We start from the raw sequence: 26,968 nt of genomic DNA, 5'->3' as shown, positions 1-26,968 counted from the left end.
CTTTACAGTAACCAGACAGGTAATGAAACTAATTTTAATTTTTTTTAGTTATGCTATTCAAACCATTTTTAATCTTGTCCCTTAATTATGTAACAAGTTTGCAATTCAAGGTATTTTTAAATATATATTCTATCATCTTAACATAGTATAAATGAAAAACAAGACCAAAATCTAATAAATATGTGTTGCAACAGCCACATCTCTATAAAGAATTTTATAGAAGGGTCAGAGAATGATTACAAGAATAAACCATAGGGAAGCTCTTCTGAGTAGAGGAAGTGAAAACTGGAAAGAGATTAGTTCACAAGGGAAAAATATAGAAAGGAAAATATCCACCATGTTTTTGCAAAAATAGAAACTAACAATTGAAGTATCTTTTGTGTGATTACAGCGTGGAGCTCGTAGCTACTAGAAATCAAGAATTTTATTTTTTAATTGTAAGTATTTATCTGGACTATCCAGATAAATACGATTTATAACCCAGGTTATGAACTAATAACAAAAGACTTACACAAGTAACTAAAATTAATCAAGCTAAAGATTTTGACAGAGTGTAAACAATTTTTTTTTGTCAGTTCAAAAGAGGTACAGAAGAGTTGATTAATTTGTAGTTGGCTACTACAGGTGTCAACTTTGGAAGCCTTTTTTGTTTAAGCAGGATATTGAACTAAGTAGACCTCTCATATGATTCAGTTTGGTAATTCCTAGATTAAAATAAGTAAATAAATACAATACTGTGCAAAACTTAAGTCAAGCTACAATTGAACATCTTATATGTATTACTGGAATATTGAACAGTTGTTTTAATCTCTGCCCTGCCTTTCTTTTTAATGCCTTACAGATGTATGTCTTGAAATATGAAAGGTTTAAGTTAGCAGCCAAACCTGTCAAATGTGAGTACGAAAATGTTCAGTGCCCTTTTTTGTTGGGAGTTGGGAGTGCCTGAGGAAACGTTTAAGGCAGGAGCAGTGGCTAGGGAGGAGTGGTTCTGCTCTTTCTGCCTCTGTTACAGTGGAGCGAGATAACTGCCTTCAGGACAACCACCTGAGAGCTTCCCTTACACCAGCGCTCTTAAACTTGCCTTTTGCGTTATTGGCCATCAAGTCTAAATTATAAGAGATTGACTATATGAAATGGATTCGTGTTACTGTGATTACAATGAAGGCAAAACCCTAGGATACAGTTTTCACATTGATATGAACTAGAATTCGTGACTGCTGAATTTATTCTTATGCCATATGGTAACGTTATTAACAAAATTTCTCAAGTATGAAAAGGGCTTCACTTCTCTGACTATTGAAATACTGAAAGTATCAAACCAAAATAATTTTTTCCTCCGTGACTCATCTTAAGCTTTGTTACTTAGATTAGCTAATATTTCTGTTAATAATTTCCTTTGGGCAGGTGATGTTTTAAGGACTGTAAGTGCAAAGTATTTACAGCCTGGTAATGAGAATGAACTTGTGTAATTACATTTGTTGAGCCTGAGTCTGTCCTTTGACCTACAGGCAAATGTATGTGCCGGGAAGCAGGACGGAAACAATCCAAGAGGACAAGGAAATATTTTTGCGTGCTATGCAAGTGTTGGAATAGAGAACAACTAATTTATATGACATGATTTTTGTGGTGTGATAGGCTTCATGCTGCAGTGGTACTTGCCCCAGTTCAGTAGTGTCTATAAGCACATAGCCACGTTTATCTGTCCTCACTGAAATTGATAGGAAGCTCTCTTATTCAGTGTACTTGGAATCAGGCTCTTGAAGAGGTGACTCAAGTATATATTAAGCAGTTTGTTAATTCAAGTCAGAGTTTATCACTTTTATTATGTGTGTAAAACTAATGCTGACAGGAAAGATGTACTGGTGGAGGGGGAACACATTTAACTGTTGCGGGTGCTGCTACAAGACCGATTACTTGTGAGGAAAAATGGGCTGTTCTTGCCAGAATTACAGTTCTGCTGGAAAATGAATATATATCAAGCAAATGGCTGTCATAAACTCCCAAAATATCTCAACAAGTGCCCATACTTTTTTCTTACGGTGGTAACAAGTAACCATCTCGGTGTCTGGAAAGTATGTTTCATTGCAGTGTTTGTCTTTCCAGCTGGCATGTTGTAGTTACTCTTGAGGATGGCTCAGTGATGGCTTTTTTCAGTAATGCTGCCAGTCTTGTATCAAAGAGCTTTTCCCCCAGTAAGTCAAATATAAGCCAGGCTGCGATGTGGTCAGTGAGGGTACCAGGCAGTCCTGAGCCCAGGGGTGGGAGGCAGCTGTGGTGGCTAAGGAGAAGTGGTTTGCAACTCTGGTGCAATTATGTGTAGATGGAGAGAAAGATACAGGAAATGGATCCTCTAGCATCGAGGGTGATTATCAGATGTTGAAATGTCACTTCCTTCTGACATACTTAATTTCCTAATATTTTCTTTATACGTTATTGGAGTGATGCCTCTTTTTGTGAGTTCCTAAAGTATTTGCTTATGAAAAAGTTTTCTGAGCATTTCTATGTATGTATTAGCCTGAAGGGTTTGTAGGTCTTAGTGTGTAAAATCCCAGCTGACACAAAAAGACACGTCAGGGATAGGAAAACACCAAAACGGAGATGGCAAACGTGAGAAACTCTTGCACAGTTGTAGCTGAAAGGTTCGTACTACCACAAACTAGGTAGTAAAAATCTCAGCTTTTGTCAGTGAAGAGGGATGTTCCTTCTTTGCCCTTTTTACTGCAGCTAAAACAAGTGTCAGCTTTTGTGTGTATCATACCTTCTTGTCACTGCCTTCTCTTCAAGAGAAGAAAGCCACAAAATTCATATGTGGAATGCACCTGAAAGGAAGAGAGCTCATGGCAATTCAGTAAAATCAAGCATGAATATGAGACAAATTAATTCTGATGATGTTAACATTCAAAATGTTGCACAGTTTAATACAAATTACCAGGAGCAGTACATTGACATTCACAATTCCTAGTTAAAACTGCCTTCCAGCTTGTATCATACATGCCACAAAGGTGGTACTTGGCTTGCTGTTTTATTGCACTAATTTTGCTTATGTTTTAAGATAAGACCAGTAAATATTTTTCTTCCCCCTCCCGGAGTTGCTTCTGTTTAGCAGAGCTCTCTTATCTCAGCTCTTCAGCTCTGCCAGTGCTTCCAGCAGAGCTGGGTAGCCTAAGGGCCTGGCATTTCAACATTTATGTCTATCCCCTACAGTTAAACTGATGTGACAGATATAAATTCTGTCCTCGGTTATACTATGCAGTTCCTTATTTTAGATTAGCAAAGTTTCTCTCCAACCAAAAACTATGAGCTATGTGTTCTGTTGTTTAATATCATTTGTTGTGTAGCTTCAGTGGAGTTTCACACGGCTGAGTTGACCGATTGCTTCTACACTGGTTCTGTAATTAGTATAGCCAGTGAATGGTAAACGAAGTGGCTCACTGTGGTGATGCGATCAAGTCCTACAATTCCAACGTAAGCCACAGCTCTAGGAAATGCAGGCTATGCACATGCTCTAAAGGTTTCTCCTGTTAAGATCCAGTGTGGTCAGTCAGAAGGAAATGAGGCTGCTCTGAAGTACAACTTGTGCATTCTCAGATAACTGTTCCGGCCTCACGCCAGCAGTTCTGCATTTGTGGGGGGGGAAAAAAAAAAAAAGATAATCAAGTACCTAAAGGATTGTGTTCCTAATACAACTTAAGTCTTGAGAACCTAAACATATAAAGAGGAGGAAAGAATGATTCAGATTCCTTTTCTGTATTATTTATGCGTAGCCACTCACAGCTAGAGCTGGTACAGAGACATTGAGGTATAAGACAACAGATGATGTTCTCCAGTTTGCAAGTTCTCAAAGGAACTTCTCAAAGTCCATGAACACACTGGTACAAGATGCTATTCCAGCATCTGTTCCAGTTGTGCCATTTGGCAATGCGTAGACATCAGCCTGATGGTTCTGGGATGATCCAAGCCTCTTTAGGTGACATTTTCTCCATTTGTTATCTGCCGAGAACATAGGAAAGAAATTGCTCTGTCCCACGGAGCTCTCTTGCTTTCTAGCACAAAACACTCGTCGGACCAGGACTCTCTTAACGGTACAAATGTCAGTTCTCCTGGTTTTATTAGTTAAAACTCAGTGAGCACTGTGGTATGTGTTTAGATTTGTTTATGAAACACTGGGAAAGCTGTACACACAGGCCAGTACTCAACACATCTGGTTTTCTTGAGTGCTTTTACTATTTGTGTGTCTTTTCCTCACTTCTTGAGAGCCACTGAGTGAGTGTGCTGGTTTTTAACTGTCTTACAGACAACAGCTCACTAAAAATTAGTATTGTTGTTTGGCATTCTTGTTTACATTAGGTGAAGAGACAGTTACATACTAAACATCTTGAGAAGAAAATAACATTATTTCAATTTCATGCATCAGCATCTCTAAATTGTACTTTTCCTGGGGATACGGCATTCTCTTTCTGCCAGCCTGGCCCTGAACACTGCCAGGGACGCAGCATCCGCAACTTCTCTGGGCAACTTGTACCAGTGTGTTCATGGACTTTGAGAAGTTCTTTTGAGAACTTGCAAACTGGAGAACATCATCTGTTGTCTTATACCTCAGTGTCTCTGTACCAGCTCTGGCTGTGAGTGGCTACGCATAAATAATACAGAAAAGGAATTTGAATCATTCTGAGGATATGCAATCCACCTGATTCAAATTCCACAGACACAGCTGATGGCTTTATTTTCGGGGTGTAAACAGAGGCAGAATTACAAGGATCCTTCTGTGGTTCCATAAAAACTCCTTGTACAGCAAAATTGGAGAAAGAGTTTTGTTGTTTTATTTTTAGGTGAGATACAATAAGGAAATAGCTTCTAGAAGTAAACCCAATGCTCTCTGTGCCCTTTTATGTGCAAAATCTTATTACTTATACTGCTTAGTAAAACAGCATTAAAAGCAATAAGGGGAAAACGTAAAATGCATAATGTGATGTTTTGACATAATAAAAACAATTATACTATTTAAATTGCAATTTTCATATAATTTAATCTGATTTAATGGCATTGTTTTATACTTGCTTCTAATTTATCCAGTGAAGTGAATGCAAAATGCTATTAGAAAGCTGCTAAACACCTAAGTAGCTCCTTACCATCATCTAATCAAAATGACATTGATGACAGGCACAGTCACTTGCAAAAGGCTGTTTGGGAGGGAGAATGATTGTTTTAGGACTTTGGAAGACAATGCACTTAATCCAAGCCTTCTTACTCGTGCAAACGCTTAAGTACTTGAAGCACATTAATTCACCAAGGATAAATAAATGAGATGTGTTAACAGCACAGCAAAGTGCAGGAAAAAAAATTGTAAAGCTATTCAGTTGTGCCTCAATGTATTGTCCACAAATAGTTCAGCAAAGACTTGGTCTAAGCTTAGTTTGTCACTGTATGCCATAAACGTGGCTGATTATTAATTTTTTTAAAAAACTAATTAAATCAGTAACCACTATCTGTTACCACAAATTAAAAAAAGGTAGTATGTAGTTTAAAATGGAAATTTGCCCATCTGCTCTTTGAGGACCAAATCTTGCCCTCTGCTAGGAGCTTTGCTCTAGATTTCAGCAAGATCAAATAGGGCTGCTTTTGTAAAGACAGCTGTAGATGTAGTAGAAGGAAAGCCTTAATTTTCCTACGCCTGGAAAGATTGTGGATTTGTTTTTTAGAATATAAAAAAATATGCTGGAGGTGAGATCCACAGGTAACAGAGATAAAAAGAGACCAAGCTGAAAACTGCCCACGTACTACTCTAATCCATGCTCCCCACTGTCACGCTATACTATATAAACAAGTAATTTAAGGCTGGAGAATTATCTCAGGTAGTGCAGAAAATCTCTATCAAACTAACTTCTACTTTAACAAATCCTAACTTCTTGTGTGCCGGATTCCTAAATTGGGAAATGCTACCTCTTTTTCTTTTTTTCTTCAGTTTTCTTTTTGCACTTCTGCATTTTTTTGTGCATTTACATGCACAAGCAGCAAAATGCTACCACATCTTTCCATGGTATTTTATAATTAACACAAGAGGTTTCTTCCTCAGCTTCCCCAACATGATTTCTGCATTCAAATCACATAAAACATTTTGTGATATTGAACCAAATTAAAGCTCTCAATATTTTATCAGCCTGAGCTGCTCTAATATCTATTTACATATCAGTTCTGCATATGGAAGGAAAATCTGTATTAACCCGTCAACTGGAATTTGATTTTGCATTTGTTCTGTGGCGTGTTGATCGCTAGCCAAACTTGCAGACTATCAGTAACCACATTTGTTCTTCCACAACAATGCTTGGGAAAGCAAGTGATAGTCTATTTGGAACAAAGCAACTTTTCCTGATGTATTGTGAGCAGCCTCCCGCAGCCATGTTCAGAATTATTTTTTTTCTGGTTTCATTCCAAATGCCCTTGTGAAGGAACTCTTTTGTATTTGTTTGCATCTGGTTTCTATTATTCACCCACTTTTTGGTAACCACAGAGGACAGCAGATGCCCACAGTATTCACAACTGCCTCCACAAGGTACTAGCCTTAACTGAAAAATTTCCAACATTTACAGTTTCAGCTGATTTAAATAACAAGTAACAATTGTTATTTCTTTGCCGATTTGAACATGTTCCACGGCAGATTTTTTTTTAATCCTTTTTTCTTTTTAACACCCTAAAATTAACAAGAATTTATAAACAAAAAGACTTAAAAATCATCTAGCCAACTTTTCTCTGGTAGTGAAAAACCCACTTTATTTTTATTTCATCAGTCAACTTGGGGCCTGAACTACACAGTTTGGGATATTCCAGCTCTAAATGCACAGCATGAACAGGAGGAGCTCAACTTGCACCTTCGTAGGGTTGCAGCAGGAAACTGAGGGCAGTGCAGGTGTGGGTGCATGACCTGCAAGAGCGAGCAAAGCACAGGGAAGAAAAATAATCTTGTGGTAAATGATGAAAAGAGCTTAATGGGGAAAAGCTTTAGTGTGAGATTTAGTGTGCTCATGAATTGCCGGAATATGGTTTCCTGAGCCATTTTTTCAGCAGTTGTTGTGGACCCCAGTGTAACTGTCTTTCCTTCCAGATAACAAATGAGGATGAGAGGGGAATTGGAACAGGGGAGGAAAAAAAAAGAGAAGGGTAGAAGGACAAAGCCCAAGCAACAGGAAGATCAGACAGTAAGAAGATCAGGAAAAGCAAATAAAACCCAGGAAAAGCAAATAAAACCCAAGTATTAAGAGGGTGCTCTGAGCAATGATTACCTACCTCATAAACAGCTTACTCATGCATTTAAAATGATTGAAAATCTCAGCTGAAGTTTATATAAAATACAAGGTGCTATTAGCAGTCATAAAAAAAATGAAGCACCTTTCATGACTGTGAAGAATTTTAATAGCCCCTGTCTCTGATGTACCAGCATTCTCCACTTCATGGCGTTCTGGTGATTTTTGGGAATCCCTGCTACTGTCACTGTTTCCAGCCCGAGATCTGACAAGCCTGAGGGCTGTTGGGTGGGGAAGAGTTTCTTTTTATTTCTTGCAACCAACCAACCAAAACATTTGAATTTTTTTGCTGAAATTTTCCACTTTTTCATTCAAGTTCACACACCTCAGAGAAACTGTGGTAGCTGGCGAACTTTCCTAACAGGTTATGAGCTTCGTAATGAAGATGACGAGCCACCCCTTCTCCAGAGCAGCACCACTGAGCTGAAAATACACGTGATGTGCCAGGCCAGGCTTCTTTTTCCAGATCAGAAATCCCAGCACACAGCCCCCAGTCCCGCTCAGGTCTCCATCGGCTGGAGCAGATTTTTCAGGGATCCAAGAGCGGGTCAGGCAAGAACATGGGCATCTTACAGCTGACACCAGCCCGCAGCGCTCACCCATGGGTGTCTTCAGTTCTCTCAGGATGGCTGTAGCAGCCAACTCCGGCGGTTTGCTGCCTGCCGGGGGTGGGTTTTATGGCTGAAATGGTAGGTACGCTTTAATGATAGATGAGTCTTGCTATGGCTGTACAAAAAGTACTTTTTGCCCCCCTTCAAAACAGTTGCAGGAGACAACATCCAAAGACATACCAACCGACCGCTCCTAAGGTTGCGCCACCGGAGCCGGGGCTGCAGGCGAAGGGGTTTAGGGCCGCCTGGTTTCTCATTCTGGCCGCAATTCACACGCCCCGCGTTCAGCCCCGGCTCCCCTCCCGCCGCTTCACCCGCGCAGGGGGGTGCAGGGCGCTGCCGCGGCCGCTGTTCCCCCCGTGAGGCGGCTCACGGCCCTGCCGAGGGTCACAGCGCCGCAGGCTCCGCAGCGACTGCGAACTGCCGCTGTAACGCGGCCCGGCGGCCCCCGAGCTCCTGCCGCCGGGCCAGGCCGGGCCGGGCCGGGCCGGGCCGGAGCGCAGCTGCCGCCCCGCGGGGCCCAGCCGGGGCCTCTGTGCAGCACGGCCCGAAGGGCAGCGCTGAAGAAAAAGCGATGGGAGCCGCTGATCTGCCCGCGGGAGCTGCCGATGCGCTGTGGCGGCTTGCCCGGCCCCCGGCGCCCGGCCCGTGTGTGCGCAGGGCCCGGCTCCGCCCCGCCGCTCCCGGCCCGTAACCAGGAAGCGGGAGCGGGCAGCTGCGGCGGGCCGGGAGGATGGCGGGCGGCGGCGGGCCGGCGGTGAGCGGCGGGCAGGGGGCGGCTGTCGCGGGGGCAGTGGGGCTGCAGGAGGGGGTGCTGAGCGGGAAGGCGGGCGCTGAGGAATGGGGCTGCTCGGCGGAAGGGGGCGGTGAGTGGACGGGGGGGCTGAGCGGGAGGAGGCGCGCTGAGGAAGGGGGGGGCTGAGCGGGGGGGGTCGCGCTGAGTAGGGGTGCTGAGGGAGGGCACGGAGGAGTGGGGGGGCTGAGTGCGAGGGGGGCGCTGAGGGGGGGGCTAAGCGGGAGGGGGGGCGCTGAGGGGGGGTGAGGTAGCGGGGTGCTGGGTGGGTGCTGGTGCACTGGTGCAGCGGGGCTGAGGAGGGGGCTGCTGGGGGGCGGTGTGAGCGAGGGGTGCTGGGGGGCGGCCCAGGTGCCCGGGACCACCCTGCCGTGCCGGTGCTGCGGCAGCGGGGCCCAGTGAGGTGGCGGCCGGCCTGGGGCTGGGTCAGAGCCGGGGTCTCAAACCTCCCGGGGGACACAGGCTGCCGCATCCCGGTGGGCGCTGCGGGCAGGGCCGTGGGGCCGGCAACCAGCCCGGCAGGGCGCTTACAGGGGGCCTTTGGCCCTGGCTCCCCTCCGCACCCCCTGGCCCCTCTCCGCACCCCCTGGCCATCCCCTGGCTGGGCAGCAGCTCTTCCATCAGGTGCTTGTAGCTGTGCTTCAAACGAGCACCTTTGCCTGTAGTAACACTACTGGACAAGTCTAGCCAGCGTGCCCGGTGACACCGAGGTGGTGGTGTATGAATAATTGATGGATATTTTGTTAACCAACAGTGTAAAAACCACTGCCACGGGCCCCATTGGCCTCCCATGCATGCCTGCCACAGCGCCCATGGGGACGAGGGTCTGCCAGCGGTGCCGGGGCCGTATCCCATTGTCGAAGACCCCAGCACCTGCGACATTGTCAAGGCTACGCAGTAAGTACATGTACTGTGCCCACAGAATGTTGAAACAGATGGGAGTGTCCTCAGGCGTGAGCCAGGGTGGATGTTTTTACAAAGGGAAGTTTTACGGTTCCATTTTCTGCCCCTAGTGAAGGAAGAAAAATCACATAAAGGCCCTGTTGCAAATGTTTTGATCATAAACAATAGTATCTCAACCAGGTTTGTTAGGTACAAATTTCCACTCATCAAGGCTCCGCCCAATTCATTTTGCAAGACTTCTGTTGAATGCAAGGTGGAATTTGCTCAAGTAGGAGCTGCTGGTTGATGCTTACTGGGATTTACTTGTTCTTTTGTATGTGGCTGTCTCTGACCTTAATTTGACATTAACAAATGGATGGTCAGTAAATATGGTTGGGGTTTTTTTCCTCATTTAAGGTATGGCATATTAGAGCGATGCAAAGAACTGGTCGAAGCAGGATATGACGTTCGACAACCAGACAAAGAAAATGTGACTCTTCTTCACTGGGCAGCAATAAACAACAGACAGGAGCTGGTTAAGTAAGTTCTGGAGTCCTCGTGAAAGTAACAGGAGTGTTCTGCCACTGTTATAATCACTTTGTTGCTATTACACTTCAAAACAAAGGAACGTGCTGCTTGAGAAGAAAAGCAGAAAATTCAAATTTTAACCCAATTACTTTTGTGCAAATGTCGCTGAAATGTAACATTACCACGGTTTCTTTATATGTGAAATCATGTAGTACATGAAATAGTTAGATTTTCCTGGTGGGTTTTTTTGTTTTGTTTAACAAAGATTAAAGCTGATTTTATAAGTGCCTTGCTAATTAATACATTTTTTTCTTACACGTTTTCTCAGAACAGCATCCTTTACTGTGAAAACTCTTGTCCATTTGCTTCTCCAGTGAATTTTTTGTAATTATGAGGTATTTACTAGTAGAACTATGTTATTCTTAGTGTTATGTTTTAATGTTTTATTATGTCTATTCTTAATCTTATTGTGTTGCTGTTATACAGGTATTATATTTCCAAAGGTGCAATAGTGGATCAGCTAGGTGGAGATTTGAATTCAACTCCTCTTCACTGGGCCATTAGGTACGCTGCTTGCAACTACTAGTTGTAAATCTGTTAGTATTAACAGTTATAATAGCATTCTGTGTGGTGCAGCAGTGATCGTCTTAAACAAAAATCTGCGGTATGTTTATTTTATTGAGATAAAAGGAATTTCATGGCACATCCATAATAATGCTGAAATCTGTTTTGTGATCCCTGGCAACTTTGCAGGGCACAGCAAATGTTATGTTATGCATAACATTTATTATTTGTGTTGTTTGTGTTATGCATATATCTGTGTTTTAGTCACCGGGACTCTAGTTTCCCTAGGACTGAAACAGGACTGTTCAGACGTTGCTTCCTCAGTTCTGCCTTGCCAGGCCAAGGAGGCTTGGCTGCACTGGGGCACTGACGTTAGCGGTTGATGCTAATTAGGGCACAGTTTAAGTCTGAAAAATTTGGGGTCGCTGTTCCCCTCAGGTTGCAGCCTGCCTAGCTGATAGGCCTTCAGTTGTTTTAGCTTCTGCACTAGATTGCCTTGGTGTGCTCTTGTAAGGCACAAGCACGTAGCAGTAGGACCAGTGTAAGGTGTCTTGTTCGGAGGCATGCAGAGAGGTCTTTGGCCTTCATCTCCCAGTGACGTTAGCTTTTCCTCTTGGGCTCCTTGTAGCTGCCACCACAAACATGCAGTGTCTCCTCCAGGGTGATGGTACCTATTGGTGCTCGCGCATGTTTCATGCCTCTTTGGATCTGCTCTATGTAATCTGCATCTGCTCTAGATTACGTCTGTACAACCTGATACAGTTTGAAATTGTACAGCTTTGGCTTCGAAGACAGGACTTGAGTAAAATGATCAAAAGAACAAGGCACTGCTCATCTGGGAAAAACTAACCTTAAATAATTATTCTGGGATAACGTCTCTTGAGTGCAGATTCTCACACTGGAAGATCAGTGCTTTTTTCGGGGCCATCTTACCTTTCTGCCAAACAAAGTTAGATACTTTTGAGAAAGGCTGCTCACAGGATAAAGTACTGTAGAATAACTATTGTATTCTAAATTAACAGTTTGTCTTAGGCTGATTTATTAAGGTACATATTCAGTATAATTTTATATTATAAACTTTTAAAATAACGAAGTAATTTCCTGGAAAAAACCCACAGGAATCTGAAAGGACTTTTTTTTTTTTTTTTTTTTTTTTTTTTTTAGGTTATCTATCACAATTATTTAGGCAATGCTTTCATTAAAATTTCCATATCTTATTTTTTTTTTTTTGTCATCTCTATAGTTTCATTTCATATATCGTTACAGACAAGGTCACCTGCCTATGGTCATCTTATTGATGAAATATGGAGCAGATCCCAGCCTTATTGATGGGGAAGGATTCAGTAGCATTCATTTAGCAGTGCTGTTCCAACACATGCCCATTGTAGCTTACCTTCTGTCAAAAGGCCAGGTATGTTGTTGATGTCCCAAGTATTGTTTTCTACTTACGACCAGCTGCCTGCATGTACAATGCGTTTTAGAATTAACTGGTTTGTTTTCTAGTTGATGAGCAGGTTTTTGACAACTATTTCCCTGAGCCACAAATTCACAGAAGCTTTGGTTTATTTTATATATATATATATATATGTTTATATTTGTGTTGGATTTTTTTAATACTGTCCCCTGCTTTTGTCTTCCCCACACATAGACATTGACATACAGATGAGAGTGTTTAAGAGAGTTTTTTTAAGCTATGCAAACTTATGGTACTTTATAAATTACAACTGGCTTTTATACTTGAGAACAAAAAGCAGTATATGAAGTATATACATCATGAGGGATTAACTATTTTATTAGAATTTTGTAACTAGTAATGTGTTCCATTGTTCTTCAGTTGAAGCGTGCAGAATAGATTATCAGACTAGGTCTGCTTTTTTTTATTACAAATTTCTGGTTTATTGTATCCACTTCAGTTGATATCTGCTTAGCTTACACCTGAAGTAATCAGAACTCATGACAAGTGTAACAATTTGCTAATAAAAATGAGAGGAGAGTTCTTATATGACTTAGCCTGTTTCTTTGAAACACGGAGTATTAAGATTTAAAGGTTCGGTGAGTTTATTTTCTTTCTTAGAGAGCTCTCTTCAGTAGACTAATTGACTTCTGGAATGTAGGTATACATGGTAAATATCACAAACTTAAGGAAGTTATTAGCACATCTGTCTTATACTAAAAAATCCAAGTGATTAAACATTTCTTTAAGTAAATCTGTTCTAATGTAAAGATGGGTGGAGGTGGGGAAGAAGGAAACCTTTGTTGTAAAGAAGGAAGAAAATTAGATAATGCAAGTTAGATGTTTAAATAATTATATCTTGAGGTACATAATCAGTCCTTTTTTGTTGTTTTAATGAACCAGTTTTATGTACTTGGACATTCTGTTATGTACCTCTGTTTATACAAGGAAGATGGTTAGCATTGCTTTACAAGGTACATTTTATTTTTAGTATTTTTGCATGAAAGGGGAGGAGAAATATGGTTTACATGGTTCTCTTTAAAATATCCTTACTGGAGACTCAGCATAGTCTGAAACGAATGACTTGCAAGGCTCATAGAATATCTGGCGTAGGAAGAGATTCATGAGGATCATGGAGTGCAACTCCCTGCTCCTTGCAAGACTAAAACTCGGTGTTAAATGATTCGCCTTCTTTTTCTCTATATGTGGCTTTTTTTTTTCTCTCTTTGAAATGGGAATGAGAGGAAAAAAAGGTAAAAAAAGAACCTGTGATTAGATATCTCTCTCCATTTTTTCTAATTCCTTCCTCATATCCCAGTTCTCAATGGCATCTGTGTCTGGTCCCTTGATTTCAGTGTGTCTGATGCAGAAGAAAATGGAGCAGAGGAGCCATCATTGTTAATAAGTCCCATCAGTATGGGGAACAAAATGTTTAAATGTGTTGGCTGCTTGGCTGGTATAATTTTGTTTCTTTCCATTTTCTTTCCATTAGTGAAGCTAAGCCTGTTGTAGAGCTCCCAATGTGTCCATCTAACTCTGTTTGCTGAAATCACTAGTAATCACTTGCTTGTTATCTTTTTCTTATACTTAGAACATCGACACGACAGACTTAAATGGCCAAACACCTTTAATGTTAGCAGCCCAAAAAGTGCTTGGGTAAGTAGTGAATAACTGAAGAAAAATCTATTTTATTGTACCCAAGAAGCAGTGAGGTGAATTTTTTCTTATGAAATGTTTTGTTAAACTGACATTCCTTTCCCGTTTTTGGTTGTACTAAAATGTGCAGTATTTCTGAGGTAGCTAATTGGGTATAGCAAAGAAAGTCAAAAGAATTTCTAAAAGAAGTTTAGGTTTGTGGCTGAACTGCCTGCAGCATTATTGTGATTTCTCAGAAATGAAAGTAAATGGAGATGGATGCAGTAAAATGCATTTAAAATAAAATGCGGAGATGTAGGCTTATGCACAGTGTTGAAGAAAGATACAATCTGTCTATATATCTCATAGCTGTTAAAATGGTAAGATAACATAGTCTGGAGAAAGACCCTCTGGGCAGGTCCTGAGTTGTAAACTTGGATCTGCCATTGATGAGCTTGTTGTGCAGCTGTTATTTCACAGAGGGGAGCAGTGGTTTTTATAAGGTGTTCAAATTTCATCTCCAGTATAGGTTATCTTCTGTTTGTTAACTTTTATGCTTTATTTTCATCTAGACCAGAACCCACGAGGTTTCTCTTAAAGTTTAACCCCTCCTTCAATGCTGTAGACAATGTTCAAAAGAATACTGCACTGCATTGGGCAATAACAGCAGGAAATGCTGGTGCAGTGGATCTGTTGCTGGAAGCTGGTGCTAGCCTGGACATAAAAAATGTCAAGGTACAATTTCTTCCATGATATTTCATTCCATGTGGCATGAACCTGTAAAATGAATGTAAAGAAAAATCTGAGTCCTCTCCGCTTTGGACATCCTTTGCAAGGGGTGGTTGACCAAGAGCTGGCATCCTTAGTCTTTCCCAAAAGGAATTAGCACCTTTCCTGTGATGTGGCTCTACGTATGAACGTAGAGATTCTTTGCAACGTTCATTTAGTGAACAGCCAAGCCTTGGTCACTCTGAACATAATTGTGTCTTCTGCAGAGTCTCCTTCCCTCCCTTTGTTCTTTTCTTTTTTCTTTAAGTTGGTGGTTTTCTCTTCAAAACATTGTCATGAGGAGTGATGACTTTGGCCAGATTTTAGAAACAACAGTGTCTTGGCCTCTAGTGAGACTCTTAATAAAGACTTTGAAAAGAAGTCTATGTCATCCTGTGAAAACCAGTGTTTGACGATGGCTGCTTGTACATCCAAAAGGGCTAGCCACATGTGAAAGTCTTTGTCATAATATTTGTAAAAACTGATAATGGGAAGTATAAACGTTGAAAGTATTGATTTCTATGACTATATAGATACGTTTGTGCGGTGTAGTTGTTCCAAATTTGTGTATTAAGCTGTACAGCTTTATTATCTGCTGCTTCTTTTAATTCATACATGTGACTTAGGATATTGCTGTTTGGTTTTAAAAAGTGAATATGAATGAGAGACCTTCCCTCTCAGTAAGCCTGTAATAGTCTAGCGGACAGTTCAGCATTTCAGGTTATTGATGACAGTCCAATAGTTAACACCTGGTTGCACGTATCAGTTTTTATAACTACAAAGCATTGGATTAAACATGTTAAAACTCAGGGTGGCGAGGGTGGGCTAAAACTCTACTTTTAGCTATATTTATTTCTTGCTTCTGTTAGGAAGGAAAGCATTTATGTGTTAAGTGCATGAATAACTAACAATTTCTGTTGTTAAAGGGAGAGACACCACTTGACCTTGCTTATCAAAGTCTGAATCGCTTAATGGTTTATATGGTAAAAGAGGAAGAAGGAAGGAGAAGCAGAAGAAATAACAGGTTACTGAAAATAGTAGAGAAATATGAGGTAATTTCCTGAGTGATAACTAATGGAAATAAAGCTAACACCATTCCATGTTTAGAATAACATGCCACTTAACTATTTTCTAATGAGAGGATATTCTAAGGTTTCTGACACTGGATGCCCCAAAATAAAATAATTTCAAAGCACGTAGCAATGGTTTGGGTGGGGGTTTTGTTTTGTTCCCTCCCCGGTGGATTTCTGTGTCACCTCGTCTTACCCACCTTGAGTCTTTCATCATTTGTTACTGCATTAACTACATACTTTTGAAGCAAGTCCTGCTTTAATATTTTGTCATATTTTAACAATAATCAATTTAATAGCTCTTCTTGCTGTTGGCATCTTCCTTGACATTGCTGTGGGCCATAGGATACATCATGAACTTAAGTTCTGATTCGTGGCTTTTGAAAGGAGGTCTGCTGCTTTTCCTGCTCTTTGGGACGGCTCTGTTTGTGAGGTTTGTGCCTTTTTCTCTCTGTATGTGTTTTTGATTGTTACAGACACCATGTAAGGTATTTAATGTGGTGGTGTTTTCAGAGTTTAGTTTCACTGAGCTTAAAAGATACCTCCTGAGAAATGGTTGCAGAGCATGTGAAGAATTTAAATGTATATAGTTTTTAGAATGACCATAGAAGTTGAATGTATCTAGCTGTGCAAAATAATAGTTTTACCTCACTGAAATATTTCAAAAAATTACAGAAGTGAGCAGTCTGTTAGCTGATTTTAATGATAAAGAGTGTTATTGAAGGTTTGCATCTGGTAGACACTGAGATATCCATGCACAATGCTTAGAAATGTGCTTTATCTCAATTCTTCCTTCTGTATTTGTGACACACAACGAATTTTGAACCTGTCCCTCCCCTTCTGGTCCCTAGGCATCCCAGTGTTATCCTAAGCTGTTTCACAGGTTTGCATCTTTCTTCAGTGGTGCCTGCAACAGTCGGCATTCACTGACATGGCAATGCTACCAGTGTGCAAATAGAGATCGTACTTTTCACCTGGTGCTGCGGCACTTCTGATATATAATATAATATTAGGGTGAAACACAGTGCTCTTCATTTTTTGCATTGTCAAGCCCCTATGCATCTGGCTAAAGAATGCTTTTGAATGACAATTCTTGATTACTTTGAGAGACTTGAAGTGTGCTATGTGTGTGAAGTTTTTAAAATAACAAAACAGATGATTTATACTCTGTGGAGTTATATTTTAAATGTATCTTTTACAATATTTTTTTTTCTTTTAATATTCTTTCAGGCAACTTGTGGGGCTCAGGAATCTAAGGTATCTTCCCGCAGCATTTCTACTAAGTTCAGTTTTTTGGATGTCTGTGACCTGGTTTTTCTGGTTCCTGCCTGATATCCTTTATACTCAAGAAATGCAATAGAACTCTCATTACAGTTCCTAATAAATCTAAGCCTAGTCACGAAAATATTAATGAGCAGTCCCAGATAATTCCGTGTGACTGTGAATGTCTGATATTGGGCAGGGGTGACATAACTTTGAGTTCAGTTTGAAGTTACATACGAACTAAAAATCTGTACCTTATTTTATCTTTGGCAGATATTTGTGTGCCATTCTAAACTGTTTCCTATGTTAATGGAATATCAAAATGAAGACGTCTTTATTATAAAGCTAATTGTTAGCATCTCTGTGTGACCCTCTAATCTTCGTTATGGAGACGCTCATATAGTAATGTATTTTCACATGTGTTATAACCAGATAACACATGCGTTGATAATAATTTTTGAAGCATCTCTTCTTTCTAAAATGACAAGGATTTGACAGTTAGGGGTATTTGTGCTTCTGCTTTTAAAAACAACACTGCCCCCCCGCAAAAAAAACAAGGATCAAATTTCTTCATGTCCCTTCAAAACAGTCTCCTGTCTTTTTTCACAGGTTATGCCACATCCTTGGTGTACAGTGGATTAATCACTATTTTTTGTTTACTTTCTTTGAAGAGGCTTTGTACTGATGAATACAGAAATGTTTTAGTAGTTCACACTCGCTTTTCAGTGCCCTGCTCTTCTGTTACACAGGGGGTATCTATTTATTTATTGATTAAGTTTCGTGAAAAGGCCTTTAGGGAGATACTTAGAACCGTAAATAATTTTGTACAAATTAGCTATAATATATTGCTACACAATTTTAATTATCTGTTACTTCGTCCTTTAAGTAGCATTTTCTTTTGTACTGTTCCCAGTTAAGATGTCTTTAATCAAATTATCAGGATAAACTTTGATGAACTGACCAAGTGTATTCCCGCTGGGGATACATGCATACACTTGTCTAAATGAAAATCATGTTATTCAGTGTTGCATTGTGAAGTTGTAAGGTTTACTTGGTGTCATGTAAATGAAAAGAAAAAAATCCCCGCGATGGGGGTTTGCGTCAGACGCTTTGCTGAAGATAGTGAGAACAGCGATTTTTCTTGAAGGTTTAATCATAGCTTGCTGAGATGGGCAAGTGGGTAGTTTTCCATTTCACTGTCCAACCTTTGTTCTCACGGATGTGTTTTCCTTCTGGAACTGGTCACAGGATCTGAGTGTCATAAGTGTTCAGTATTTTAGTTACCTGTATTTATGTCTGTCAAACTGGTCCTCTAGACTGAATGGAAATCCAGTTGTCCTACTTGAGGACTTTTCTCAGCTCCAGAAAAGCGGTAGAAGTGCAAACAGACCAGCAGTATCCGTGAGAAATGCACCATCACTTTGACTTCTGTAAGTGCACCCTGCAATTGTGTTGTAACAAACACAGCTATAAGTCTAGTAACATACAGTGCTGGTATCTTGTAATTTACCATCTTGATTTTTAATTAGACCTGTTTGCAGTGTTATTAGTTCATAAGACAAAACTACCTTGAGGCTGCAGTACTTGATTTTTAAGAGATATTCACCCTCTGTGGTTTATATAGTGACTGAGCAGTTCCTGCAGATGAGATCCAGGCTTGGGCTCCATGAGTGCTCCTTGGTGGCATCATGGATTGCTCTTTAGCAGCCCAAGCTCTCAAGTTTGATGCTTGAATTTAATTGGTATGAAACTTGTCCCCTTCAACATGCCTCTGTTGCTGTATAGAGACAGTTAATCTTGACATGTTCTTCTCCCCCCTTCACCTGATATACACATATTTTTAGTCTGTAGTGTAAAAATTACATTCCTAATGACTGTGTATCCTCCCTCATGTATAATTATAATTTGTCTGCTAGAGAACTTGCAGCAAGTAACTATATATATAAAGTACCAAATTTAAGTCTACTTCTCTGGAGTTTGTGAAAGATGAATTCTGTCCACATACTGTAATTGAAACAGACAACTGCTGGGTAAAAGCCAACAGTATGCAAGAAGAAAAATGTCCAATTAGACCAGAAATTTGTCATTTCGTCATCATGGATTTTATAGAGTATTTGTGAGGGAAGAAGAGTTCCCAGTAGCTGTCCCGTTACATTCAGAAGTGTTTAGCAGTATGCGCTAGTTTTTTTGAATGACAAAGATAGTTCCAGGATTATTTTTGTTTACGTTTTTCTGTCTGACTCTGGTTGGTTGCTCTAGCTGAAACAAACAAGAGAGGGCAAGGCTTGGGGAAACAGTCCGAAGAAGAGCCTGTTCAATGACTTGGAGGTGTGTGCAGCAGTCAGACAAACCTCTCAGCTGCTGGAGGCTTAGTAACTTTGTGTGTCTGACTGGTATGGTTTGAATAAAATAGAAGAACTTCAGAGGAAAGAAAGAAATAGAATTAATTTTCTATCTGTTAAATATTCAAAGGCAAAAGTCTGCACTCTGCTAGTGAGGGTGACAGAAACGTATATTGTGATGCAAGTTGGTACAGTTGTAAAAGGCTTCTCCAGTGCTCAAACTGGACAGAATATTCAACTTCTCTGATGTGATGGCCTCTGAAGAACAGAGGGGATCCTTCTATAAAAATGCAAATCATTCTTCCACTTCTTGAATATTGCTTGTACAATAACAAACTAATTTTAGAATGTTTTTTTTGTTTGACAAAGAGTGATGGTATGCAGGATAAGAATATATTCCTTAACCTGAATATTACATGTAACAGATAGAATATTTGAAATTACTGTCATGTTCAGCACGGTGGGTCTTCTTTACTCTTTCTATAAAACTTGGAGAACTGATCCTGGATATATTAAGACTTCAGAAAAAGAAAGAAAAGAGGTAGGTGATTTCATAAAAACAAATGGAAGGGCTAACCTGGTGCAACACATACGTACTTCTGACTGATTTGTTTGTTATCATGTGCAGCTTTGTTAAACTTGAAAGCATTGAATATTCTTCATTCTTTTAAGACTTTTCTGCAATGACATAAGCAACACAGATTGTAGATAATTTCTCCTCCTACTGCTCGTCTCCTCATCTTCATCATCCTGCCGTAATTTCCTCGCTTCCATCTTCTAATTGAAATGTGAGCTTTGCCCAAACATTGTACAGACCCACTGATGTTGTATGAAATAGATTTACATAGAATTTCAAAATACAAATTTTGTATGGTTTCCACTCCAATTGTCTAAGGTTAGAAAGAGATATTCACTGTGCTTTCCTACAATTCTCCATGCTCATAAAACATACCAAAGGCTAGAAATGACTTAAATTTTGTCATGTGCTTGAAGATGTGTATAATGGTTTCACTTTTGTGCTAAAGCATCATGTAAATGACAGGCTGTTTCCTAGTTGTAGTTTAGAAAGGCAAAAAGAAATCATGGCCGATCAGTCTGTAGAGAATTTAATATTTGGTCTCCCCAACCTGTGGATAAAGGAAGGCATTTTGTTTGTGATCTCATTGCTCCCTGTGAGGTTGGATGTCTTCAGATTGTCAGGGAGAATAAACTGCAGCTTTAACTGGTTGCCACAGGACTAGTAAACTTTGTCTGTCTGGTACTCGTAAAGGAACAGTAAATACAGCAGCTCTCCTCGTCTCTGAAGTCTGGCTGACTATATGAGAGGTACCTTGTATCTCAGTACCATTTCTTTTTAAAGGATATTTCATCCACATTATTTATTAATTTTGGCAACATAGAGATACTTTTCAGAATAATCCTGCATGGGTGAAGTTGCGTTAGACTTTGCTGTTTTGTGTTTTTCATGAAGATTTTAAATAACAAGTACTTATTCCTAGTAGTGCTTGGCACTCAAAATGCTTATGAACTGCAGAAGGCCTAATGTAAAAATCTTCATAGATCCTCCTGAAAATGCAAAACCACCAAATGCAAGTGCAAACTGCTTTGTCTTTCAGAACATTGTAGCTCTTGCAGAAGCAGGTTGCTTGGACTTCAGAACGTTTTGCACATCGTGTCTTGTAAGTGAGGCTTGGGTATTTGTTTTCTTTTTGAACCTGGCTTTTACTCGATACTGTTGTAAATAAAATAATTCTTCCTTGTTTGTCACACAAGTTTTACATATGTGGTTTGTTCTATATTACTCAGGTTTTGGTTCTGATTTTGTGTTATGGTGATAAAAGAGATGCTTTGAGATCCTTGGGCTCTAATATTAATAAAATAATAACAGTCTCCGTCTCTCTCTTTTTTTTTTCTTTCCTAAATTGTGTGATTCTAATCTATGTTCTGTGTTATGAGGTCTGTTATATAGTAATTGTGCAAAATATGACGGTACCCATGAGATGATGTTCTAAACTTTGAGCAAAACAGATGCTTTTGCTGTGACTGTATATTTTCCCTTCATTTTCAACTAGGTAAGGAAGCCTTTGAGATCTGTGCATTGCCTTGCTTGTGATTCATGTGTAGCCAGATACGATCAGCATTCTCCCTGGATTGGACGATGCATAGGTGAGAGTGTTTGTTTTGTCAAATTTGAAAATATCACATATTTTAAAAGTTGTAGAAATAACATTTATCACCTTAGAGAGAGAGCACACCTGTTACAAGAATACACAGTTGATAGTGAAGGGCTTATTGATAGGTGCCAGAGGGAAATTAGTTAGATGGCAGAGAGAAAGGCCACTAAAACTATTAAAGGGGTGGAGTGCTCACCCTAAGAGCGGAGACGAACCAGGCTGGAACTCTTTCTTCTGAAGGAAGAAAGAACAGAGGATATGATTGAGGCTTTTTTTTTTTTTTCCTTAAAAAAGGCAATGAAGGTGGTGGCTAAACTGAATGCAGAACTGTTATTTGCCAAGCCCGTCATACTAGAACTAGGGAAGGCTTAGTGAGGGTAGCATTTGGCTTGAAAATCAGTAAAGAAAAAATGTCTTTATGTGGCCATTAGTGAAATTTTGGATTTTGCTGCAGTAAGGGATTGCAGATACAGGCAGTATCAGAAGGTTCAGAAAGGGATTAGACAAATTTCTGCACAATATGTCCAAAAGGAGATACTAAAAGAACTAGACAAGTATGCACACTGACATTTTGATGCAGTAGCTGTGGATGAGGAGAAGGAACTCTAGAAAGTGACCAGGCTCATGTGTCCTCCTGAGCTCATGTTGCCTGTTGTTGCTATTAGAGATGGTGCAGCAGAGCAGCTGGGTCACCGAGATAACCCCATAGGGTGTTTTTTATGTTCTTGTGTTCTTTGAGAAATTCTTTCTTCCATGCTGTCTCATTACTGGTGATGCTCAAGATAGAAAAATTAGAGCTTTACATCTGTAACAATATATTTTTAGCATACTCTTTTGCCAGTAGTTTTTATGTCATGTTAAATACTTGGAAATGTTTTTACAGTGTTTACTATTTACAAGGTAGTGAAACATCCTTATGATTGTTTCAAAGCCTTAAGCAATACTGTTTGTAATTAAAAGAAGTGTAACTGTATATTTTCATGTAAGAGTTCATCTAACAGAAGTCTGGTTTGGTTTTATGTGTGTGTTTGCAATTTTGGAGCACACAAAGGTCAAGCAATTACACTGACTAGCTAAGATTTTTCAGTCATATGAAACAATTGTACTGTGTGTGAGGAGAACTATGGCTGAGTAATTCGTCCTCATATAGCTAAAACAGCAGAACGCATGCTCTGGAGAAGAGGCAAATCCTGGTTGACTTAATCAGAATTAATTCTGATCTATAAATTGGGATGGTTTACAGGAGAAAGTTGAGAAAGAGGTCAGCCTTGTCAAACTCTCTTGAGGATAGTAGAGGTAATAATAAGTAGTTTTGATTCTTTTTATTCCTTTAAACTTAAGGGGACATGCAAATGCTGCTTAATTTTAAAATGGCTATTTTTTTTCCCCTTGCTGCAAATTCAGGAATTGGGAACCATCGTTACTACATATTGTTCCTGTCTTTCCTGTCCATGACCTGTGTCTGGCAGCTTTATGGAACTCTTCTGTGTATGTATCCATAAATTAACTTCAATTTACCTTTAAGGGATGTGTGTGTATAGACTATTTTTCAGCATTTCATTTCCAGCAAGTATAATTATACCTGCCCAAATGTTAACATATTTCAGCAGTGATGTTACCTTGTAATTCTGTCTTGAAGTGAAAATACATCATATCTGAGTCTTTGGTGAGATACCTGATTACATTTATGTCGAGTAAGAACTAAGATACAGCTCTACTGGGATGGCCATTGGAAAACACAGTATTGGAAAGCATTTTTTTGAGAGAAGAAATAGGGAACCCATGTGGAGGAAGGTCAGGTTACAGGTTCTGGTCTGGATACCCTTTACTGTAATAAAAAATACATCTGTAAATACATTATTGCAAAGGCTTTATTGATCTTGATATTTTGAAATATCTATATTGAACACTTGCGGAAGTTACTTTTTTTTTTTAATGTAGTGATAACTTGGAAAAGAAGAGAACTTTGTCTCCTTAACAAGTCCAAACTGTTACTCTGAAAATCAAGAAATTTCTTGGAAGAGAGAGTAGAGCTCTCCCAGTGTAGTTCCTGAATATGAATCGGCATAACACTAACCATTTAAATAAAAAGTAGAGGGAGTTAATTTCATTTTATTTTATATTACCTCACATTATGTTGAAATGAGTCGATACTCTACATAGACTGAAGTGAACCTGCTATGGCAGTGGAGGGCACAGGACACCCATGTGAACATGAGTTGCTTTCCTGTGATTTGTGGTGGTCTTATATAGCAAAAAGCATATTATTTCCTCCATTTCCCTTGTGTGAAGGAAAACCTCTGTTGTTCCACTGACACAGAAGGAAAAAAAATTGCTGTGCTTTTAGTTTGGCTTTTTATTTTTTTTATAGGTTAAGTACCTATGTGGTAGGCTTTTAAGAAATGTACAAAAGTTGGACATTCCAGTTTATGTCTGTTTAATAGTAGTAAATTACTGCTTTCTTGGCTTTGTCACCATCATGTCTTCTTTTGTTGATGATGGTGTTTATGACAAATGATACCTTCTTGTCCTAAAATTACAAATAAACATGAAGCAAAATTTCAGAAGTTTTGACAATGAGAGATGATGAGTTTCTTCAGTATCATACAAAAACTACATAGTCAGTGCCTTGAATGTTCCTTCTGTGGATTATGAATGCATAATGTAAAGATTAGGCAGCCAGAAGAGCAAGCAGTCACATATCTACATGGGTGCTTTTAAGTGGGAACATGATATATTAAACATGGTGTTTCTAGATCATATTGCTGTGTAATATTCATTCCACATAAATAATCTTTATTCAGTTCTTAAAGTGGCCTAAAAACATAATTGGCGGATTATGTATCTTGACAGATTGGTCAAACCATTGCGCAACAAGTTACCATCAAGATGGAGCATGGGCATACTTCACACAGATAGTATATTGCTCTCCATGGATTTCTTACATCTTCACAATAGCCTGTTTCCATACTGTATGGGCCTCGCTGTGGCTAACTGTTCAGCTTTATCAGGTATTATTTTGCTTCAGTTTATGCTCTTCGCTTAAATAGTCATCACATTAAAACTTTTCCCTAGATGATTTGCTCCCTAAAAACTTTGTGCCTGCTTTCCTTGACTAATTAGTGTCACTTTTTAGGTGCTTTTCTTAAATCTCAGTGCAGTCCTTTAAGTTTCACAGGTACTTGTACACTCAGCGTTCCCATATTAAAAGTAGGATCACGGTTTGCAAATCATTCCTATAACTGAATTCATGATTTACTACTCATCAAAGATTCCAAGCCTACGAAAAGATGTGGTTAATGGCAAGAAACTTACTTGACTAATAGAACTAGTATTACTGCCCTAAAAATGGCACAAAAGCTCAATAGCACAATTAGTCCTGAATTTAAAATTCTATGGCAGAGCTCAGCAGTGTGTCATTAGACTGTATAAAATCCCTTTGCCACGCTAATAAATATATGACCTGGATTTTACCCTGATGAGGACTGTCAAATTTCTTGTTTATGTTTTTCTTGGAGAGAGCTTGGCTATGCAAACGATATTGAGCAGAGCTGTCTTAAAACATCTAGGAAACAGCTTGTTTAGCAGCTTTTAGGAAAGCTGTCATTTGAATATGTGTTAAGCATACTGAGCTAAAGACGTGTTAGGAATCTTGTTTAAAAGTCAAAAATCCAAAACTTTAAATGTGTACTGGTAGTTTTCTGTGATGTTCAAGACACTGAGATGATGTGCTGCGGAAGAACAAGCAGGGATCTAAGTGGGATATTTACAGTTAACTCCTGTGTTTTGTACACAGGCATTTGTAAATGCACCACTTCGTGATATTTAGCATGTCATTCAGTGAAGTACCCTTGCAGCCATTTATAAGGGCTTTTAAGATTTTTGTTGATTAAAAAAAAAAAAAAGATAATGGAAAAAGGAATAAGTAAGCAGAAATGCAGAAAAATCCCCACAAATTTAATTGTGAAACACAGTGAAAGAAGGCGTGGAATCAAGAAAATGGAAAAGTTATTTTTGAGTCTTTGACATATACTTCATCTTTTTTCTAAGGTGCTTTGTCTTCTACAGAGGATCATTTTCTACCAATTCGTGTGGTAGAACATAGACGAAATCTGAGCAGATAGATGCTTAACTGCTGTAGATCTTAAACTTCTGCAGATCTGTTTTTGGGGGGGTGAGGTTTACAGATTTTACTATCTGTAAACCTACAGTCTTTACAGTTATCCCAGTTAAGCTCGGTGGAAGCGTTAATGTTACAGCTTGCTGGGTTCTGCTTTAGTCCAAGTGACATTTAAAAACATACTTTTCAGTTATTTATTATGGCAGTAGTTACTTATTGGCTGTACCTAACAAATCTCTGCCCCTCCCTCCTTTTTCAATAGTTTCTTTTGGTATTGCCAGAATTTTCATTTGTGATTATCACATCTTAACCGCTAGTTATGTTTTCCTTTTGGCAAGATTGCATTCTTGGGGTTGACCTCACATGAAAGAATGAACCTGGTGATACAGAGAAAATGTTCTAAGCATCCTGTTTCTCTCAGGAGAACTCCATACAAGTGAGTATTAATGAATAGGGCATTTAAGTGTGTATTTTTTCAGTACTGATTTGCTTCACTGCTTCGTAACTGAAAAAAGTGGTGATCTCTGGATGTGCTGTAATGAGTTGCGCTAAGAGGAGGAAATGAACCTTATTTTCCTTGCTGAGAACTTCATTTGCTCTGGGACCTAAACAGGCAGCCTAACACCTACTGGGGTTTTTCCTGCATGGCTCAGTGTACAGGGAAAATATGTGCCAAAATCTGACCATGGCATTAATCGGTAGACACCATCTTGAGGAGGAGGGGTTGTTGTCCTTTAATTTGTTCATCAGTCTGGGTCTGTTCTTTAGGTTCAACAAGAGAATTAAGGTACGAACTGGCCCCTTTCTGACTTGTCTTGCAATGTTTAGCTCAATAGACAAATTAGTACCAAGTTTTCGCTGTTATATTAGGAGTTTGTGTTTCCTCTTATGTGTTAACAGATGAGACCTTACTAAGTTTTAAATATTTGATTTTAACTTAATCTGCTCTCATTGCTTAACGTAATACAGGTTGTAAAGTTCAAGAAAGGAATAGTGCTCAATAGAGAACTGTTCTTACGTTTCTTCTCCCAGAGCTGTCTTCATTGACAGCCTTACGTTTAAATACTGTCTCATGGTGTATGTGTGTTTTTGAAGTTTGCAGTCTTCTTTTGTTTGGTTTATTAATGGATATTTCTCTCGTTTTCAGTCTTGGATGCTTCCAGAATGTTGCAGACTTTTTCCAGTGCAGTTGCTTTGGTACGTTCAAACCCAACATAGTTGACTGGACCAAGCAATACAATCTTTTTCATCCGGCAAAGGAGAAGAATGTTCATTCTGTGTGAAGTTCTACTTTATTTCTAAAACTGTTGCGCTGAAAGCTAAATAAAACTGCATATTTTGTTAGTTTTTACAAATTCTTCTGAAGTTTCTTGGTTTTATTTTTAGTATTGTTTGAAACATTAAACCTCTCTTGCACAAGCTCAGCAAGTTTGTATATGGAATGATCACTATATGTGTGTATATATA

At 39.5% G+C, this 26,968-nt stretch overlaps 1 protein-coding gene across 1 annotated transcript; it reads left to right on the top strand.

Annotated features, from left to right (window-relative positions):
- Window positions 1–8,407: 8,407 nt before the first annotated feature.
- Window positions 8,408–26,856, top strand: ZDHHC13 (zinc finger DHHC-type palmitoyltransferase 13). Its single transcript, XM_055813478.1, has 17 exons — window positions 8,408–8,666; window positions 9,457–9,599; window positions 10,002–10,124; window positions 10,599–10,676; window positions 11,943–12,087; window positions 13,721–13,785; window positions 14,337–14,499; window positions 15,459–15,584; window positions 15,902–16,035; window positions 16,833–16,935; window positions 19,626–19,748; window positions 20,824–20,886; window positions 21,280–21,373; window positions 22,786–22,869; window positions 24,235–24,392; window positions 25,840–25,937; window positions 26,649–26,856. The coding sequence occupies exons 1-17, from the start codon at window positions 8,643–8,645 to the stop codon at window positions 26,782–26,784; spliced, it is 1,860 nt and encodes a 619-aa protein (XP_055669453.1). The 5' UTR covers window positions 8,408–8,642; the 3' UTR covers window positions 26,785–26,856.
- Window positions 26,857–26,968: the final 112 nt, after the last annotated feature.

The sequence above is a fragment of the Falco peregrinus genome, chromosome 9, assembly GCF_023634155.1.
Source record: "Falco peregrinus isolate bFalPer1 chromosome 9, bFalPer1.pri, whole genome shotgun sequence".
Classification (NCBI taxonomy): Eukaryota; Metazoa; Chordata; class Aves; order Falconiformes; family Falconidae; genus Falco; species Falco peregrinus.
The sequence above is the reverse complement of the archived record's forward strand: the minus strand, read 5'-3'. Positions and strand labels throughout refer to the sequence as shown.